Raw genomic sequence first — 18,889 nt, 5'->3', positions numbered from 1 at the left:
AAGCGAATGAGGAATTCCACAAATACCTTTCAAGAACACCCAGGAAAGAGAGGGAAGGCAAGTGTTGGGGGTGAGGCTGGTGCCATGGTGGGGGGCCAAGCTGCAGGGTGAAGAAGCTCGGCTCTCTGAGGGAGGCTACAGGGCTGCCTGGTGTTGGAGATTAAAGTCCAAGCAATTCAGGAGGAAAAGTCAGTGGGAGGCAGGGGAGGTGAGGCTGTGGCAGTGCAGCAATAATGAGCCTTGAGTATTGTCTCTGCAGCTTTCCTCTTTCAGCAGGCGCAGGTGAGTGACCTCTTCCCTGAGGCCGTGTGGCAAGGTGCAGCCAGACCAGGGTTAGGGTTTGTTACTGGCTTGCAGCTGCGAGTGAGACCACTTGACCTTGCTGCCCCTCTACAGAGCACTGTCTGGATAGTGCTTGGTGCTGGCTGCTCTCCATGAGATCTGGTGTGTATGACCCAAATTCTGATTCCTTAACATGGAGACTTTTTTTTTTTTTCTCCTTCCATTTTTAACAGCAAACCATAAGAGTTCTCATAACCCAGGCCCTGTGCAGTGAGCAGTTGTCTGCTGGCAGTTCTTGTGTGTCTGACAAAATTGTGCAATTCAAATTAATTCTGCAGGTAAAAGCGGAAGCAATGGCCTAGTTACAGCAGCTCCCTGCACCTCCAGATAGTTCTTTGCACACCCATAGTCAAGTGTGCAGAGCCAAGAACCCACCTGGCCCATCGATGCTTCTGTCGAGTGACTGGAATCTTGACTGGCTGTGGCTAAGTTTTGTTCAAAGGGTTGATTCTCTGTATTCAGATTAACAAACTGCTAAATTTCAAAGGCCTAACAGGAGCTGAGCTGCTTGCTAAACAGCAGTGGGTATAAAAATACGCTCCGACTGGCAGGCGTTATGGACGTTGCTGCTCACACTGAAGGCTGTGGGAGTCATGCTGGCAGCAGGCCCAGGTTTCAGCTGGGCTAGTTATGGGTATTGGTAGCCAGCGAAGCCCAGCTTCTTACAGGATGCTCGTGGCTTGGTTTAGAATAGAATCCCATGCTTTGTGGAAGTGCTGGGCTGACAGCTGTGGAGAACGAACTCCTCTGCCTGCAGAGCAGGGCAGCAGCATGGGGAGTGGCAGTGTTTGCTCCCCCCGCTCCCACCCGGAGGAGTCAGATCCAGGAGTTGGGGCAGGTGGGTCTCCATCGGCCACTTGTCAGCTTCTCTGCTGAACCTGCCCACAAAGGAACAAGGGCTGCCAGTCAGGAGGGCCTGCTGGGAGTGTTGTCCAAGCTCCAGGGCTCCTGGGCAGCAGCTTGGCAACACTCATGAGGGCGCCAGGGAGACTCAAGCCTGCAGCACCAGTTGTGCTCCATGTCTTGCTCCCAGCATGCCTTGCTGCTTTCCTTGACATCGCCCAGAGGGCAGCTGGAGCTGCTGGTTAAACCGGCATCCCTCTCTAGCCTGAGAAAGGCCCAGGAGCAGGGAGGGGGCAGCTCCTGCTCCAGCACTTCCCCTGCCACCCCTGTGAGGTGAGACCAGGTTTGACTGGGATGCCAAGAGAGATGGGGGCAGAGCCTAACATCTTGTCCCAGGCTCCATAATGCCTGGCTGTGGCCCTGAATGGGTGGGGCCAGTTTCTGGTGCATGTTTGAGGCTGCTCATCCCCTGGGACCTGGAGGGAGATCAGCACCACGCATTGCCTCTGCCTTCAGGGAATAATGGCAGCCTCACAACTGTCCTGGCCTCGGCTTTGAATGGGTGACTGAGAAGTGAAGGCACCACAGCAATCCCTGGTCTCCAGCCCTGCACCATTCAGCCTCTGCCCTGTCATGTCCTGGGGGACAAAAGTTGCTCTGCCTTGCTGTTTGGAATTCATCTGAGAGCGAGGCTCGCATTCTGTCCCACAAACAAGAGCTTGAGGTCTGGGAACCAGGCAGCTACTGTAGCTAATTGGTCTCGGAGATATGGGGAGAGATGAGTGTCTGTCAGCCTGGCTAGGCTGTGGTAGCTCCTTAGAGGTGCCTCAGGCGTTGTGGGAATGCATCTGTGTTTGGCAGAGCTGTTGTCTGCTGCGAGGAAGCCTTCCCCTTGGCATGAAAGAGGTGTGGATGTCTGCCAGCGTGTAGCAGTGAGACGTTGTCTGGGGAAATGATACTCGGGGTGCACAGTAAAATAGGTCCTACTGGAAATGCCACCTGCTGCTAGTTAAGCCTTCCTGACCAAAGGTCCAGGGCCCTAGGATGGGCAGTAGGGGGACAGATAGACACTTCTAATCTCCTCAACCGATGTGCTGTTTAATAGACCACAGTATCTCTCAGAAAATGGTTTCAGATCCTTTAGTTCTGCCATCTGAGCTATTGAGTGCCTTTACCTTTGTATGCCGCTCAGGATCTACAGATGAGCAAGTGCTAGGTACATGCAGAGGATTATGGGTGTTAGATTGTAACCCTTTATGGCAGACTTTGACAAAGTCTCTTAGCTGTGATATGCCACCTGCCCAAACTCTCCTCTCTGAGAGGGAAAACTCTCCCTCCAAGGACATGGTTTGTTTGAAGGAGTGCCCCAAGCCAGGGGGCTACCTTGCGCTTCTACTGGCAGCCACCAGCATGGTCTGGAGTGCAGCCAGGAAGCTACTTGCAATCATCACAAGCATCAAAATACAACAGCGACGGCCCATCTGCTAATATGGAACACCTACCTCCAGGGTAGCCATGACTCAGACTGATCTGTTCTGTCCCCTCTCTGAGTGGCCAAATACCAGCTTGTGTACTTGCCTGTGGATTGTAACCCATGGGCTTTACAAGGCCAGTGTAAATTCTAAACACAAAAGGAGCTTTCCATCTCGCTGCTCTCAGCTGGGTGGGTCACCCTCTAAGAGAAGTGAAATGGACTAGCCTGACCTAGGATTCCACAACGGCCCCATGAAAGCCTTCTGAGGTAGTCTCAGTGGCTCCCTGCTATTGAATAGTGGCTGCTTAAACCTCCTGTGAGGTGTGTTATGCTACTGCGGTTTAGGAGGCACCTCACTACCATGGGCCTTAGCATGAGGAAGCCTTGTCTATGCCTGCCAGGGTCAGCTCTCCAACGCTATCAGCCTCTGGCAACACAAGCAATGCCATTCCCCACGGCTGCCAAACATCTCCCTGGCATTCCCCTGCCCCTGATCCACTGGACACTGAGTTATCAGGTCCTCTGTTCTCAAAGGAGTGGTATACCCCAACTTTGAGTGATGCCATCAAACACAGCTCCTCTTACCACATGGCACTTAAAAAGCAGGTATAAGTTTACTTAACAAATACAGAGATTCAAGTGACAGCGAGCAGAAATATTGGCATCCAAGGGTTGCATATAAAATAAAATCATAACTCGCATACTAGAGCCTAAACTTAACTCCCAAGGCATTGTTGTGTTAGAGAGAGCACAAAATCCTTCCAGTGTATTACAGCCAGGCTTGGCTGGAATCTTCTGTTTGTGGGACAAGTCACGGTGTCTTTTTGCCTCTGCAGTGGAAAGATGCAGGATTTCTGTACAGTTATAGTTCAAAAATCCATTGGCTTCACTTGCTAATTGGATAGCCATGGCTGCTTGTGTTTTCCTATCTAGGATCTCCCCTGGAGACTTTGCAGTCACTTGGTTAGCATTTGGCCCAGACTGTACATGTATACTGCACAATGGGCACTTAACATTCAAAGACCTCACATGACATCCTTTGGCGAATTATTACATAGAGACCAGACTCCCTGCAACCCTTATGCACCCCTATGCCCTCAGCCGGTTGGCCCCAAGAGCTCCCTGAGTCACAGTATGATCTGTGCTGATTTAGTTCCCCATTGGTAGAGTTTGTGCCACTAGAGCTTCCTATCCAAGGTCAGAATGGGAGGCTGCACCTCGGCAAACTGCTCATCAGAGAAAACAATGAGCCAGGTTCATCTCTGTCCTACTGCTGGCTGGGGCAGAGAGAAGCGTGTATACGCCCCCTATCTGGTAGCTGCAGGGGTCAGGGCAGCCCTCAGTGCAGGCTGTGGATGGGGCGGGGTTAGGCCTCTGCTATGGTCCCCTTTGTGCCAGGCAAGCTGGTGCTAAGCATCCCAGGGCAACACTGAATAGGGCCCACTCGCTTCACCTTCCATCCACGCAAATTTAGCAAACTCTGTGCCACCTGCCATCTGAAATGCAGACACCCCTGGGGTGAAGGTCCGTGGTGAACTTGCAGGCAGCAAGCTGAATACCAATTAAGAGGATAGAAAGTTTGGACAAGGTGGCCAGGGTGAACCGCTACTCACAGGAGAAGTGCTGAGAAATAAATATATTTTTCAAGACACTGTCAATGTAATCTATTTTAGTCCTTTTCCAAAAGGAGCTAAAAGTGTTCCAGGGCCTTCATCGGCCTGAATCCTCCTGGCAGTTTTTGTGGCCTTGCAAACGCTTTCCTATTTGTTATGATTTTGCTGTGTGACAGGCCCTCGGGAGGTGAAAGTGGCTGTAGAGGGGAAATAAGGAAACTGACTAGACTCAGGAAAAATCGTGAGGGGGGAACCTCTTCTCTAAACTTTTACAGTAGCTTTGTGCGTTCCTTGTAACGGTAGCAGGCTAAATACACTGGAGGCCCAAGTGACTCTTAAGAGGAGGGTCCCTTTCATGTAAGATGGGGCAGTTATTTACAGTCTCATTCACAAGGCGCAACAGACTCTGTGGAATCCAGCACAGCCATTTGTGCAGAATTTGAACATGCTTCTCGGAAATCTAGGTCTGATGCTTACTTCACTCAGCTATCTCCTCTGCCTAAACAAACCTCAAAACCACTTCTTGTTTTCCTGCTGAAAGATGCCACGTTAATCCTGGAGGCCAAGGCTTTCTCCACTGAATAGGTAGAGCTGGGGCAGCTTCTTGCACTGCCTTGTATAGAGACTATCTAGAGGGCAGGGAGGGAATTGATTGGTCTCCATGGTCCATTTAGTCCTTGACATCTCTGCTGAGACTGCCGGTAAGGAGACAATTGGTTCCATCTGGGGGGGTGCTAGGAGACAAGGCATCTGTCCATAGGGAGTTGGACTCACCGCAAACTGTAAGGACTTCCCTTGACCTCCAGCATAAATCCAATTTTTCCCTTGGCATTAAGAGGGATGGGCACTTTTGTCTCTGTCTATATTTTTCTACGATGTCTCTATCAAAGTGTCAGGTACAAACTGCGGGATGGTTATGGTTAGTTTAGAATGCAGTGAAGAGGATTAACAATGGGTTTCTTCTGCTATTGTGTGACTTATTCACTTGGGTTTCTCTGAAATTCCTCGCAATCTCCTCTAGTCCTGGCTAATCTAAATCATTGTCATCCTGCAAATATTGCTACCTCACCATTCACTCCCTTTTCCAGCTCCAACAGTATTTTTCATGTTGAGACTAATATTCCCAAATCATAACTTTTGTCCCTCTTAGCCAAAATAGGATCAGATCCCAGGTAGGAACATTTCTTCATCTTGTCACTCAAAGGTGAGGATTAGCATTTAAATGTAGCTGGCCTTTTAAGTGCAGATGACTAAAATCATGCCTAGCACAGCATGATGCAGATCTGGCAAGTGCCTTTGTGTGTTAAATTCCTTCCCTCAGTATCTGTTCCCCTTCCTCTGCTAGCTAGCAGCCTCCTAATCTAGTGCCCTGCTGACAGCGCTAGCTCTAAATGCAGTAAAGTAGCTAGGGCCCAAACCAAAACCTCTCAGTTTGAATGAAAAGGGATTGATAAAATCTAATATGACCAGAAGTATTTTAAGATGGCTTTTTACTGTGAACCTTCTCCAGACACTAGGGTCGCATGAGCATCAGGCCTTTCGGTGGCAGTGACCATCTTTGCCACTCAAGCTTAGGGATTTGCAAAGTAAAATGTTGACATTGTTCTCCGGTTTCCCTAGTAGCTCCAGTGACTGTAGGAACAGTCATTGGCGCGGGTGACTGGGAGTCAGAATTCTGGGCTCTGTTCCAAGTTCTGCCACATATATTTGCCGCTTATATTTTGTTGAACTCATAGATTGCAGGGTTGTGTTAACAAATTGTCTGTAAAATGGGCGGGGTCTACAGCAGTCTAAAGCAATGGCAATTGTGGATCCATCAGAGAGAAAAGCAAACCTTGTAGCTCGCCCAGGATATTGTCTCAGTAACTCTGGGTATGCACAAGCTAAATTTTATTAGGAAGCTGCCAGTAGCTGCTGAGTGGGTAGAAATCCCTTGCATAGGCAGTCATAAACTGTTAGTCACCTCTATTCTAGAATTGGACTTAGCCCTTAGAATGCTGGTATTTCCAGCTTCTCATCCTAATGGCTACTTAAAAGCAGTCTGTCTGCCTCATCCGGAGCATTAATTTCCAGCTGAAACAGAATGTGGAAGTGCTCTACCAAGTTAAACTGTCCAGCAACAAAAATAACTGCTAAGTGTTTTAGAATGATCTCAATTAAGTCCCTTTCCTCTGATCTGTCTCAGACAGGAAGTGTGCTGAACAGAAGCGGTCTACTGACATCAGTTCAAAACCAACACAACAATATTTTGTTGCTGAGCACAAAACTCCAATGGGTTGATCGAGCTGCCTTGAACTGTTAACAGTTTGAGAGTTCGAGGACTGGAAATTAAATTGAGCCATAGTTCCAGACTGGCTATATTAGGCCTTGGACCAGTGTCACGAAAGCACTGCTAGTCCAAGGGTCCAGTGAAAATTGACCTGCCAGGGCTATAAATCAAGGCTGTGTGCCATTAGAGATCACGTCTTTTCAATGGTGTTCGACAGATGATTCGTAGCCCTGGTAGTTCATGAGAACAGACTCACAGCAGGGCTTTCCAATTCCCATTGTCCCTCTCTGTCCCTGTACGGTTCTGCCCGGGGTTAGTGGGTGGCAGCTGTCTCCAGGGGCTAGTGCTCGAAAACAAAGTGGTGCTACGCATGGAGCTGCTCTGGGCCCCATTTCTTGCACAGAATTAGCTGTTAATCTGCCGCACTTGGAAAGGGGCTACGTCCTGGCGTTGGCCTGGGGATTAAAGAGGAAGATGGTCCGAATGGTACTGCCCATTTCTCACCTGTCGGTGTCCCTGCTAAATGCTCACCGTGTAACTTCTTGCTGGTCACAGTAAACCTCTCCATGCCTGTTTCTGCCAAGGCCTCCTGCCCCAGAGAAAGCTGAGTCTCTCATGGAGCTGTTGTAGATGGTGAAAACGCTTCTCAATTTCTGTTAATGTTTTCTCGGGCATGTGCTTGAAAATCAAGGCAAGGGCCAAAAGAGTTTGGGTCCTGAAGCTGGCCTTTGAGGAGGCTGGGTGTGGACTGAGGTGCTGCTGCTGGTGGCGATGCATGGGGGTGTGTGGAGGCTGTGGGGCGAAGGGGATCGTTCAAAGCGTGGGTGCAGATGCTGCTCTGTGCTGCAGAGATTCAGCCGAGCTCAGAGGTGGGTGCTCAGTCCCAAGAAGACAGTGTCTTTCTAGCCTAGAGGAAGCAATGGAGAGAGTGGGACTCTCTTGTCTGTGGGACTTTGCCTGTTGCCTGGTAATGAGGGTCAGCACCTGGGAAGCTGCTTTGGCTCCTGGCTTCTTCACACTGCCCCAGCTAGGAGCAATTGTTGAGCACGGAGACACAAGTCAAAAAGACCTTGTCCCAGTGACCCAGTCCTGGGCTGTACTGAAGTTTAGATTCCAGCTGTGCGCTGTGCTTTCAGGGCACTCAGGAAGCCCGGCGTGTGCAGAGCGTGTTTCATAGGCTATGTCTGTGCTGCAAATAAAAGGTGTGTTCCTAACGCTGGGTAAAATAGCAGCGAAGACATGGCAACTCCGTGCTTGAATTCCACTTCAGGCTCCCTTCCAGGCTTTAACTCCAGCTCCTAACCCAATTAACAGCCGCAGGGCAGTCCTTGCTGCTGTTGTAACCCAGGTAAGCTAACATGAGCTAAGGACACATCTCTTGTTTGCAGTTTAGGCAGAGCCCTTGGCAATGCAGATCCCAGAGCCTGGGTGCAGTCACTTACCAGGTGACATGTCAGGTTTTAGATTTGCCCGTACAAAGCTGCAAGTCTTCAGTGCATCCTGGCTGCTGGGGAGCAACTCTTCAGCTGACCACACCAGTCCTGGCATCACAAGTTTTCTGTCCCCTGGTCAGTAGCAGGGAGTTCTCAGTGAGGCATCCTTGGTTGTGAACTCAGGCGTGTCTACCCACCACATGCACCCACTTATCGGATAGTGCTTGAGCTGGGGCCCATCACGGCACGCTGCGAGACTTCTCTACCATGGGAGTCTGGAGGGAGGAGGAGATGCTCATTCCTGGCCGGACAGTGTGATTGTGGCTCTGCTCCTAGAGCCCCGGATAGGGGTTGTTCTGCATGAGCCATTGGGACAGGATTCGAGGGTTGACCGCCTCTGGGGTAACTTCGTGCAGGTAGGCCCAAAGCAGGGCTGGATTGCCAGGCTGGCGCTCCCGAATCTGAGCAAGAGGGGAAGGGCCTGGGGGTGGCAAATAACCACTGGACAGAATTCCTTGGGAACCAGCCCTGGAATACCTGTCTGTAACTCTGGGCTCGTGGGGACGGGAGTGGAGGGGAGATGGGAAGAGAGCTGTGGAGTACTGGGGCGTGGGGAACTCCACCTATCTCTTCTTGCTCTCACTGGGGAAGCCTTGTTTGTGGGGGCTGTTTGCCATCTGCACCCCCAAGTGACAGTCTGATAATCCACATGATCTGCACTACTTGCCTTGTCTGTGCCTTGGAGTGTGCCTGGGCAAGCCTGCGGAGAGCCCCCTTGGGCCAGCCGGGGGGGCTGGGCATGGGGAGCAGCTACTCCATAGAACTAGCTGTAGTCCTAGAGGGAGCCAAGCACTGCTAGAAATGGAGCAAGGGAGAGGGATGTTGCAAGGAACCCCCTAGGGCAAGCAATGGCTTGGGGAGACGGGGCACAGCTGTGTGGTGGTGGGAGGATGAAGTGCTGCGTCTCTCCCTTGGATGCATGGGAGATCCAGCTCCATGGCTGCTTCTCTCCTCCCTCCCCTCTTCCTTCTCCCCAGCCCACTCAGGGCAGGCCTCTCCTAATCCAGATTTCTCCTCTGGATTCCAGGCCTGGATCAAGGATATCCGAGCCGGCTCCGCCACCTCCTGTGGAAATCACATCAAGTCCAGCTGCTGCTTGATAGCATTTAATACTGACTCAGCAGGTAAGGTGCTGGGCAGGCCGGAGCAGAGCCTTGGCGGAGAAGGGTGGCTTGGATGTGTGTGAAACATGGCTAATGTGCCCATTAACCCTATAGTCATTGGAGCCCCATTGTGCTAGGTGCTGTGCAAACACACCCTGCCCTGAAGAGTTTACTTTGTCATTAAACAAGACAGGGAGAAAGGAAACATTATCCCCCATTGGATAGGTGGGGAAACTAAGGAACGGAGGGGCAGTGACATGCAGGGACTAGAACCTGGGTCTCTTAGCCCTCTAGGAGGCTCCAGACTAATAACAGGATGTAGTGAGTTAGAACACTCAACAGTAGGTGGCACAATAGGTGAAAGCAGAGGCAGGAGGCTGGGTTACAACAAGACCATGTGATTACTTATCTTCGTTAAAGACATGAATATAACCAACCTAGGTGTTCAGGGCCCCTGCCTTGTGGGAAAGATGGCTCTAGCAGCACAGCGCCCCATGTGCCCTGCAGGGCATTGGTTCAGTAGGATGTTTCTGGGAAGCATGGCGGTACCGCGTCCCCCAGCCCGTGTCTGTGGTTGGTGGCTACCCTATTCGGGTACTGGCCTGGCTTTGCTTGGTTTCTGGGATCCACTGAGGTGTCTGCAAGTGAACTGGGGGTGACTGTCGGCTCAGTCATTATTCACCAATAACGGACCTGGTGACTGTTATCTCCACCAGTAGTGCTCTGTGCTTCAGACCAGACCAGACCAGTACGAAGCCGGCAAACTCCCTTGGTGGCGTGCTCTGCTAATGATTGGTCCAGGCACTCTCCGGCAATGGCTGGGGGGAGCTTGCACGTGCTTGCCCTCATCCCTTGGGGTGTCATCTGTGACTATGTGATACATTGTCTGTTTCACTGCAGACCTGAGTCTCCCTGTGAACATGCTGTGGGGATGGAACCCAGCACCTGCAGGAGATGGGAGCTTCCAGCTGAGCTGGCGTCAGAGGCATGACCGCCCCTGGCTTGCTTTTGGATGCTAGGCATGCGTGGTGTGTGGCAATCCTGGCAAGCAGGATGGTACTCAGCAAGGGGCAGCAGTGATGGACTGGTGGGCAACTCAGGACCTATGTTGCCTTTCAGGTGTGTTGGGCATCGTGCCACTGGAGAGCCAGGATAGAGGGAAGAGGGCTGTGTCCCAGCTGTGCTGCCATTCAGGTGAGTTCACCAGACCAAAACATATCGAATGAGGGACCAGCGCTAGTAGGTGGGAACCGAGCAGTCTCAAAGGCCTCTCTGACACTGCCAGGAAGGGGCAAGTTTGTGAGGCACGTTCCTATATGCTGAGAACAGGACCGAGAGCCACCAGATGTGTTTCACGGGCCAGCCACTGGAAGGCAAGGAGTTTCTGTGATTAGTGACCTGGTGCGGATTTGAACCAGTGGGCTCGCGTTGAGAGTCTCCCTTGCCTACTGCTAATCCATGAGCCTTCTCCCAGCCACTGCATGAGGTTCTTGCAGCCAAGCAGTGCATGGATCTCTGACTGGGTCAGTGGCCCTTTGGAAAGGAGCTGGCACTTGTCGCCTACTATCCCTGTAACTAACGTGCTAGGAAAGAGCGCATGAGAGTATTTGACCACTTAGTGGGATTGCAGGGCAGCGCCTGGACAGCCTGCTGGCCTGTCTCAGCACAGGCTGCCTGCTCCAACTGGAGGATTTTTCAGGGCATATGCAACAGATAATCAAAGCCGGAGGAGTGTGGGTAGTTTTTTTTTTTTTTTTAAATGCTTTATGGGCCTGTATCTCGTCGTTTTGTACAAATGAAAAAGTATGCAGTGATCTACTTTCTTGAGCATGCCAGATGCAGTAGAGGGGCTGTTATTTACTGTGCCCGCCTCCCTCCCCCAGGTCCCTGCAGATGGAGTTACAAGGAGCGCCTTTCAGTGGCCTGCATGCTGAACCAGGGAATCACAAAGGGGTGTTTTGTTACCAGCAGCGTTGCTTGCTGAAGCAAGGCCTCACGCCGAAGTAGTGTGTTCTGACAGAGCTGTGCATCTGTGTGCTGGCTCTGGCGCTATCTGGGCCAGACGCTGTCTGGCTGACGTTGTGAGGCTCCTGCAGATGTTGACACCAATTGCACCCCTAAGTTAGCAAGGCATTCCACTGCCTCTCTTCGTAGGGGGCCAGCAATGGAAAATCCACTTGGGCCCAAGCCCTTTGATGGGTACAGAAGTCCTGGGTGCGGGTGTTAAAGAGCGGGTTTGCTCCCATTATAGGGTGTACAAATTAAATCCAGACAGCTGAGTCCCCGCTCTCCTGGGGTATGATGGGAGCTCTTCCGGCCTTCAGGTGGGATGGCTGGATCTTTCACACAAAGTGCTTTCCTCCCAGCTGTTCCATACATTTGAGTTGAGTAGCTGTCTCCCCTCCTCCTTCAGGGGTTTTCAACAGTCTTCTGAGAAAACTGGAATTTCTTACATGGAACCAATCACTACAAGGCCTTTTTGATCCGTCCCTAACAAAACAGAAAGGGCAGCGAGCCAGTTCTCCCCATCCCTTGGCAGGACACCTGGGACAGGCTGGTTAGCTTGTGGCAGCAGAAGGGAAAGGAAGGCATCCCACAGCGGGTTAGCAAGGGCTGAAATAGAGCCACTCTGCTCTCCCCAGATTCCTAGCTCAGCAGTGGGGCTCCAATGAGCATCTACTAAATCGGGGGGCCCAGATAATCTTCATCCAAGAATATTAAAGGAATTGGCACCTGAAATTGCAAGCCCATTAGCAAGAATTTTTAATGAATCTGTAAACTCAGGAATAGTACCGAATGATTGGAGAATTGCTAATATAGTTCCTATTTTTAAGAAAGGAAAAAAAGTGATCTGGGTAACTACAGGCCAGTTAGTTTGACATCTGTAGTATGCAAGGTCCTGGAAAAAATTTTGAAGGAGAAATTAGTTAAGGACATTGAAGTCAATGGTAAATGGGACAAAATACAACATGGTTTTACAAAAGGTAGATCGTGCCAAACCAACCTAATCTCCTTTTTTGAAAAAGTAACAGATTTTTTAGATAAAGGAAATGCAGTGGATCTAATTTACCTAGATTTCAGTAAGGCATTTGATACCGTGCCACATGGGGAATTATTAGTTAAATTGGAGAAGATGGGGATCAATATGAACATCAAAAGGTGGATAAGGAATTGGTTAAAGGGGAGACTGCAACGGGTCCTACTGAAAGGCGAACTGTCAGGTTGGAGGGAGGTTACCAGTGGAGTTCCTCAGGGATCGGTTTTGGGACCAATATTATTTAATCTTTTTATTACTGACCTTGGCACAAAAAGTGGGAGTGTGCTAATAAAGTTTGCAGATGATACAAAGCTGGGAGGTATTGCCAATTCGGAGAAGGATCGGGATATTATACAGGAGGATCTGGATTACCTTGTAAACTGGAGTAATAGTAATAGGATGAAATTTAATAGTGAGAAGTGTAAGGTTATGCATTTAGGGATTAATAACAAGAATTTTAGTTATAAGTTGGGGACGCATCAATTAGAAATAACGGAAGAGGAGAAGGACCTTGGAGTATTGGTTGATCATAGGATGACTATGAGCTGCCAATGTGATATGGCTGTGAAAAAAGCTAATGCGGTTTTGGGATGCATCAGGAGAGGCATTTCCAGTAGGGATAAGGAGGTTTTAGTACCGTTATACAAGGCACTGGTGAGACCTCACCTAGAATACTGTGTGCAGTTCTGGTCTCCCATGTTTAAAAAGGATGAATTCAAACTGGAGCAGGTACAGAGAAGGGCTACTAGGATGATCCGAGGAATGGAAAACTTGTCTTATGAAAGGAGACTTAAGGAGCTTGGCTTGTTTAGCCTAACTAAAAGAAGGTTGAGGGGAGATATGATTGCTCTCTATAAATATATCAGAGGGATAAATACAGGAGAGGGAGAGGAATTATTTCAGCTCAGCACCAATGTGGACACAAGAACAAATGGGTATAAACTGGCCACCAGGAAGTTTAGACTTGAAATCAGACGAAGGTTTTTAACCATCAGAGGAGTGAAGTTTTGGAATAGCCTTCCAAGGGAAGCAGTGGGGGCAAAAGATCTATCTGGCTTTAAGGTTCTACTCGATAAGTTTATGGAGGAGATGGTATGATGGGATAATGGGATTTTGGTAAGTAATTGATCTTTAAATATTCAGGGTAAATAGGCCAAATCCCCTGAGATGGGATATTAGATGGATGGGATCTGAGTTACCCAGGAAAGAATTTTCTATAGTATCTGGCTGGTGAATCTTGCCCATATGGCAATCAGCTAAACCCTGAGCATATTTGGGGTCAGGAAGGAATTTTCCTCCAGGGCAGATTGGAGAGGCCTTGGAGGTTTTTTGCCTTCCTCTGTAGCATGGGGCATGGTTGACTTGAGGGAGGCTTCTCTGCTCCTTGAAGTCTTTGATCCATGATTTAAGGACTTCAATAGCTCAGACATGGGTGAGGTTTTTCATAGGAGTGGGTGGGTGAGATTCTGTGGCCTGCGCTGTGCAGGAGGTCGGACTAGATGATCAGAATGGTCCCTTCTGACCTTGGTATCTATGAATCTATGAATCTGATCTTCCAGCTGCTCGTGAGAAAGGAGCTGCTAAAGCCAGCGGAGGTTTGTCCATTGCTGCCTGCTAGGAGCTCTGGGCTCTGGGAGAAGCATGTAGCAAGGCTGTCGTAGGGCAGGGAGCAAGTGGGCCATGGCCGCAGCAGACATGCTGTGGCCTAGGAGCTGAGAGCTGGTGTGCCATTGGAGTAAACCTCTGCTCTCCTCTCTCCCCATCAGACGTGGTGACGGATTTTGACTTTTCTCCATTCGACGCGCTCCTGCTGGCGACAGGCTCTGCCGATGAAACCGTGAGTGTAAATCGAAACGGCGGCCGAGAGGGGTGCGTGCGGCAAACCCACTTGAGCAGGAGAGCGAGGCAGTTCTGTGGCCCTGGGGCCATTTCTGGGCTGTCCCATACAGAGAGCTGGGCTTGGCTTGTACAGAAACTTTCTTGGAGAAATAAGGAGTGGGGCTGAGGGGCAGCCACAGGGCCATGAGATGGGGATGTAAAATGGAGCTGTTCAGAGGAGGGTGCTCGACCTTCAGGCTACGAGAAGGATGAAAACGCCTTCCCAGTTGTTAGGGGAGAGGCAGCTGCCAAGAGCCCAAGGAGATCAGTGAGATGCGGGCTCAGTGCCCCCCTCAGGGTCTGGGGCAGTGACCAGCTATGGGAACTGTGCTCTGCTGGCAACAAGCCAAGATGTTTACAGCAGCCACCTCTGTGGCAGAGGGCAAGCTCAAGGGGCAGCCACACTTGTGAGGCAGATGGGCTCTGTCTCCCCTCTGTCGGTGCTGGGGAGGGAAGGGGAAAGGGCTATGATTGCCTCAGATCTATAACCCCATGTGACATCCAGGCTGTATACCCAGTTGGGTAGGACTGGGAGCCCCACAGAGGCTTCAGTCACTCTGCCTAGGGGGGGACAAAGCCGAGGAGGTGAATGGCTGAGCACTTGCCGCCAGCGTTCTAGAGTAGGGGAGCCCAGTTCCAACCCCATCTCCACACATGGGCGCTGTGGCAAATGGAGCCTTCTGAGTGCGTGGCAACTTCCTGGGGGATTTGAGCATGGGGGGGAGGGACCTTCAAGGGGTCTTGTTGGGGTTCACCCTAGTGTCTCGGGCTGTAGGTGAAGGTGTGGCGCCTGTCTGAGAGTGGCCAGGACCTGCCCTCCTGCCCTGGAATGACTCTGGGGCCGGCAGGATGCCAGGTGGAGACACTCCAGTTCCACCCGACAGCGGATGGCATACTGGTGAACGGAGCTGGGAGAACGGCAAAGGTCTGGGATGTGGCCCAGCAGAAACCCCTGACAGGTAGGCACGGCCGTCACAGTCCTGCAGAGCATGTGCCCTTGTCCCAGATGCAGCCTTTTCCTGAGTGAATGCTGGAACAAGTCTCTGCTCAGCTGTGTTTACTCTGGGAACTCCTGCCACCTGCCTGGGGCTAGTCCCTTGGCCGATTCTGTGTCCCCTTTGTGGGTGCGGTGTCTTTCTGAACGACCTCAGTGCTGGTGAAAGCTGCCACCTGAGCAGTGCTGCAGGGCACGGGTAGTGACTGTCCTAGACACCCATCAGGGTCTTAACCCCATCCCGAAAGGGCCACCCTACAGGGAGTTCAGGCACCATGGCCCAGTTATTCCTTGGCCTCCCTGCTGAGACACCCGTCCAGAGCATGTGGTGAGCGGTTGTGTGGGCACCTGCTCCCCTCACTCTGGGGCGTGTGAGAGACCAGCACATGTGTCACGCTGGCCACTGAACAGCCTCTGTGTTGGGATGGCACTTGGGCACCCTGGCCTCAGCTGGGTTTGAGCCAGGCCCTATGTGAAGGAGGCCTATGCCACTGCCAGTACCTCAAGCGGGCCATTTCTCCTGGCACTGCCTGCATCTGAATTGGACCGGAAGCCCTTGGGGCTGGGGCATGGCCCTTCATGTGAAAATGAATCGAAATTCAGTCACCTGTTTGTTACTTCCAAGCAAAAATCCAGCATTTGAAATTTTCAAAATGGAAGTGTTTGGCTGGAGAAAAGACTAATGCCTGCAGTAGTGCAAACTGCAGCCACTCTTCTAAAGTGTTGCCGTGTGCTAAGTGTCTGGCCTGTGACGAGACTGTATGTTTGTGGGGGAGGGGAGGAATCACCCCCTTTTGCCCTCCCCTAGTGGTGACTGACAGCTGTGCCCGCTGGAAGCTTGTGCCCAGCAGGGATTGACTCCAACTCTCACTCACCTCCCCAGCACTGGAACCTCACGGCGACCTGATCCAGAGTGTGGCCTGGAAACAAGATGGTGCCCTCCTCGGCACCTCCTCTAAGGTGAGCACAGTGGGTGCACCAGGTCAGGTGGGCTGGGAACCCTGAGTGCTATTTCCTGAACAGATCTGGTGTGCGGTGTTTGGAGGGGGGGACACACCGGGTATGATCAAGCCACTGTATGATGGGAGCATCTAAAGATCATTCTCCTCCCTCTGCTGTGCTAAGAGTGCTGCTGCTGGAGCCTGGCCTGTTGCCTCTTCTTTCAAGCAGCCCAGGGCTGCCTGCCGCAGCACCTCAGGGCAGGCTTGTAGAACCGAGGCGTGAGTGTCAAGCAGCTTGTGCACTAGATGCCCAGGGCTCTCTAGCCTCCCCCGCAGAGAGCTAAGCCTGGACTAGCTCCGATCTGCCAGGGAGCTCATGACAGTGGTGCAGCGGGGGATGGGACTAGACAGCTGCTGGAGGGGCTGAGCTTGGCAGAGGAGAGGGGAAATGGCAAAATGCAAAGCGCTTCTGCATGTGCCATCCTTGGTCTTGTCCCTACTGAGCCAGCAGGCACGGGCTGGAAAGGCCTGACCTCAGTTCTCCTTTGAACTGACCCAAACCCCTCTCACCCCATGTGCTAGGGGAAAGGAGTTCAGCTTTTACCAGCGAAAGGGGTCTGAAGGGTCTGACAAAGGTGAGTCCAGGGCCTGATGCAAGGGGAAGGAGCAAATAAAATACATGGTGGCTGATTGACCAGCCTTGTGTGCTCCAAATGCACAGCTTGCTGCTTTCCAGTGATGACCTCTCACCCCAGTACTAGGGAGATGGCAGAGCCTTTGTCTAGAGAGTCACTCGCTTGGAAAGGCAACAGGGAAACCAGCAAATGCCTCTTGCCATACGTGCTCTGACCCCTGAAAACCCCTTTCCTAGAGCCACGAGGCTAGCACCGTCAATGTACTGCCTTCGGCTCCGCATGGTCCCCTCTCTTAAGTATTGCCAAGATCTGTCGTCAGCATTTCTGCTTCCCTCCTCCAGTCTCGTGTTGAAAACACTTTGTTATGAATAATTGTGCTGTCTCCCTGCAAATATACAGCAAAAGCAGCTAACCCATCATCTTCCCCGTCCCCACTGCTCTCCTCCCCTTGACAGCCTTTGCTGTTATCCTTCCTCTTAGCTCATCATGTGAAATCGCTTAACAGAAAGGAGGCTGCAGTTCCTATGGCATTCCTTGCCACAATTGGGCTGTTAATCCTGGTTCCCTGTTCAAATAACATCACCAGCTGGGTTCTGCCTCCCTAAATTCCTCCTGCAGTTTCAACTGTGACAATAGTCACTTCCTATCCTTAGCTGTTATGTAGTGTTGCTGTGTACTATTCTGTTCCACCCTAGAGGCAGCTGCATTAAGAGATTCCTGTGAGGTGGATAAGCTCTCTGGGATCCTGCATGAACACAGGATGCTCTTTTCCCTAATAAGAGTATCTGGAGGGAAAAGTGTAGCGGGGGAATGCCACTTTGCAGAGGCAGACCTCCCTGTAAGCACCCAGAGCAATGCTTGATACAGGGAACATCTGCTAGAGGAGTAATGGCTCTCTTTGAGTGGGACCTGCATTCTGGCCAATCTTCAGCAGAAAGCCTGCCAACATCCCTTCAGAGGATAGAAGAGGTTGAATGGAGGGGAGGGCATGACACATTCTGTATGTTGCCAGCTATGATTAGTCAAACGTGTGGGTGGGTAGCGAATGTGAGACCAGAGAGTGACCCTGGATTTGGTGTTGCTCCCTGAATAGTGTGTGCTGCAGAGGTGGAATACTCTGTTCTAACGCTATGTAACAGCTGGCTTGCTTGCATGGGTACCAATATAACCTTCAGGCAGCAGGTCTATGCATAAGAACTGCAATCATAGAGGTTAAGGGCAGAAACAAGCTTTCCTGGGGATATGCTCAGCATGTATAGAGAACTGCACCACAGTGCACAGTAAGCATTTCTCCAAGTTTCTTTCAAGTCTATAGTACTAGTAAACTTGATTCTTCCTTCTGTAAAGTAGGAATGTAATATTACTGGAGTCACTAGATGGTGCTATTGCAGATTTTAGTTCTCTTCATCTGGCTGAATAAGAGTTAAATATTTTGTTTACCAGATATTTTCAAGACACTGTCACTTTACACAGATTTAATCAGTATTAATGTCATCATAACAGGTAGTCCTAAATAAGGTCCTGCTTAACTTGTGATATTGTGGAAATTGCAGATTCCACAATATTAGGCTTCCACCACAGTTTTGACAGCGGGAGCCCTGCCATGCCCTCCTGGGTGGCTGACAGCAAAAAAATCTCAGGGAAAGTAGTAATGTATTTTATTACCACAAACAATAAGATCCATTATTGCTTTTGTGCAATTTTCCATGGCTTGTCCGCAACTCAGCTGCAATTTTTTGACAATCATTCTGCAATTCAAAAAGGGCCTTAGTCATAAATAGTCTGTCAGGCAGTGCTACAGAATGGTCAGCAGGGGTCACCCAGGATTTTCCATGGTTCTTGATTTGCCTAGCTTCCAACAGCAGAATTTATGCAGTGTTCCCTCTAATTTTTTACATCCATGTGCAGAATTAATCTTATTATGTGCACCAATATGGAGGTGATGGGTGGTGGTGGTGGTGGGGCTGAGGGGTTTGGAGTGTAGGGGGCTCAGGGCTGGTGGTGGGGGTGGACTCTGGGGTGGGGCTGGGGATGAGGGGTTTGGTGCAGGCTGCCCCAGGGCACTGGTTGGGAGAGAGGACTCCCCTCTGCTGTCTCTTGCCACAACAGCCTGAGGCTGGGGGAGAGGCACCTCTCCCTGCCTGCCTGCCCTTGATATCCATGTGGCTGCACAGCTTAGAGGGAACTTAGTTACTAGGTGTGTACAAAAGTGTTTGAGATCCTGATGAACAAAACTCTCATAGTCTAAAAGTAGAATTTCTTGATCC

The 18,889-nt window shown here is 50.8% G+C and overlaps 1 protein-coding gene across 2 annotated transcripts in view; it reads left to right on the top strand.

Annotated features, from left to right (window-relative positions):
• Window positions 1-18,889, top strand: part of CORO7 (coronin 7) — a 173,961-nt gene that overhangs the window by 4,070 nt on the left and 151,002 nt on the right. For both annotated transcript variants that reach the window (XM_038418793.2, XM_043493220.1), the window contains exons 2-6: window positions 9,062-9,158; window positions 10,257-10,331; window positions 13,941-14,011; window positions 14,828-15,011; window positions 15,930-16,006. In XM_038418793.2, the coding sequence (XP_038274721.1) occupies window positions 9,062-9,158; window positions 10,257-10,331; window positions 13,941-14,011; window positions 14,828-15,011; window positions 15,930-16,006 (504 nt within the window). The remainder of the gene's footprint in view (window positions 1-9,061; window positions 9,159-10,256; window positions 10,332-13,940; window positions 14,012-14,827; window positions 15,012-15,929; window positions 16,007-18,889) is intronic.

This window comes from Dermochelys coriacea, chromosome 10 (genome assembly GCF_009764565.3).
Source record: "Dermochelys coriacea isolate rDerCor1 chromosome 10, rDerCor1.pri.v4, whole genome shotgun sequence".
NCBI classification, from domain to species: domain Eukaryota; kingdom Metazoa; phylum Chordata; order Testudines; family Dermochelyidae; genus Dermochelys; species Dermochelys coriacea.
This window is presented reverse-complemented; position numbering and strand designations above follow the sequence as displayed.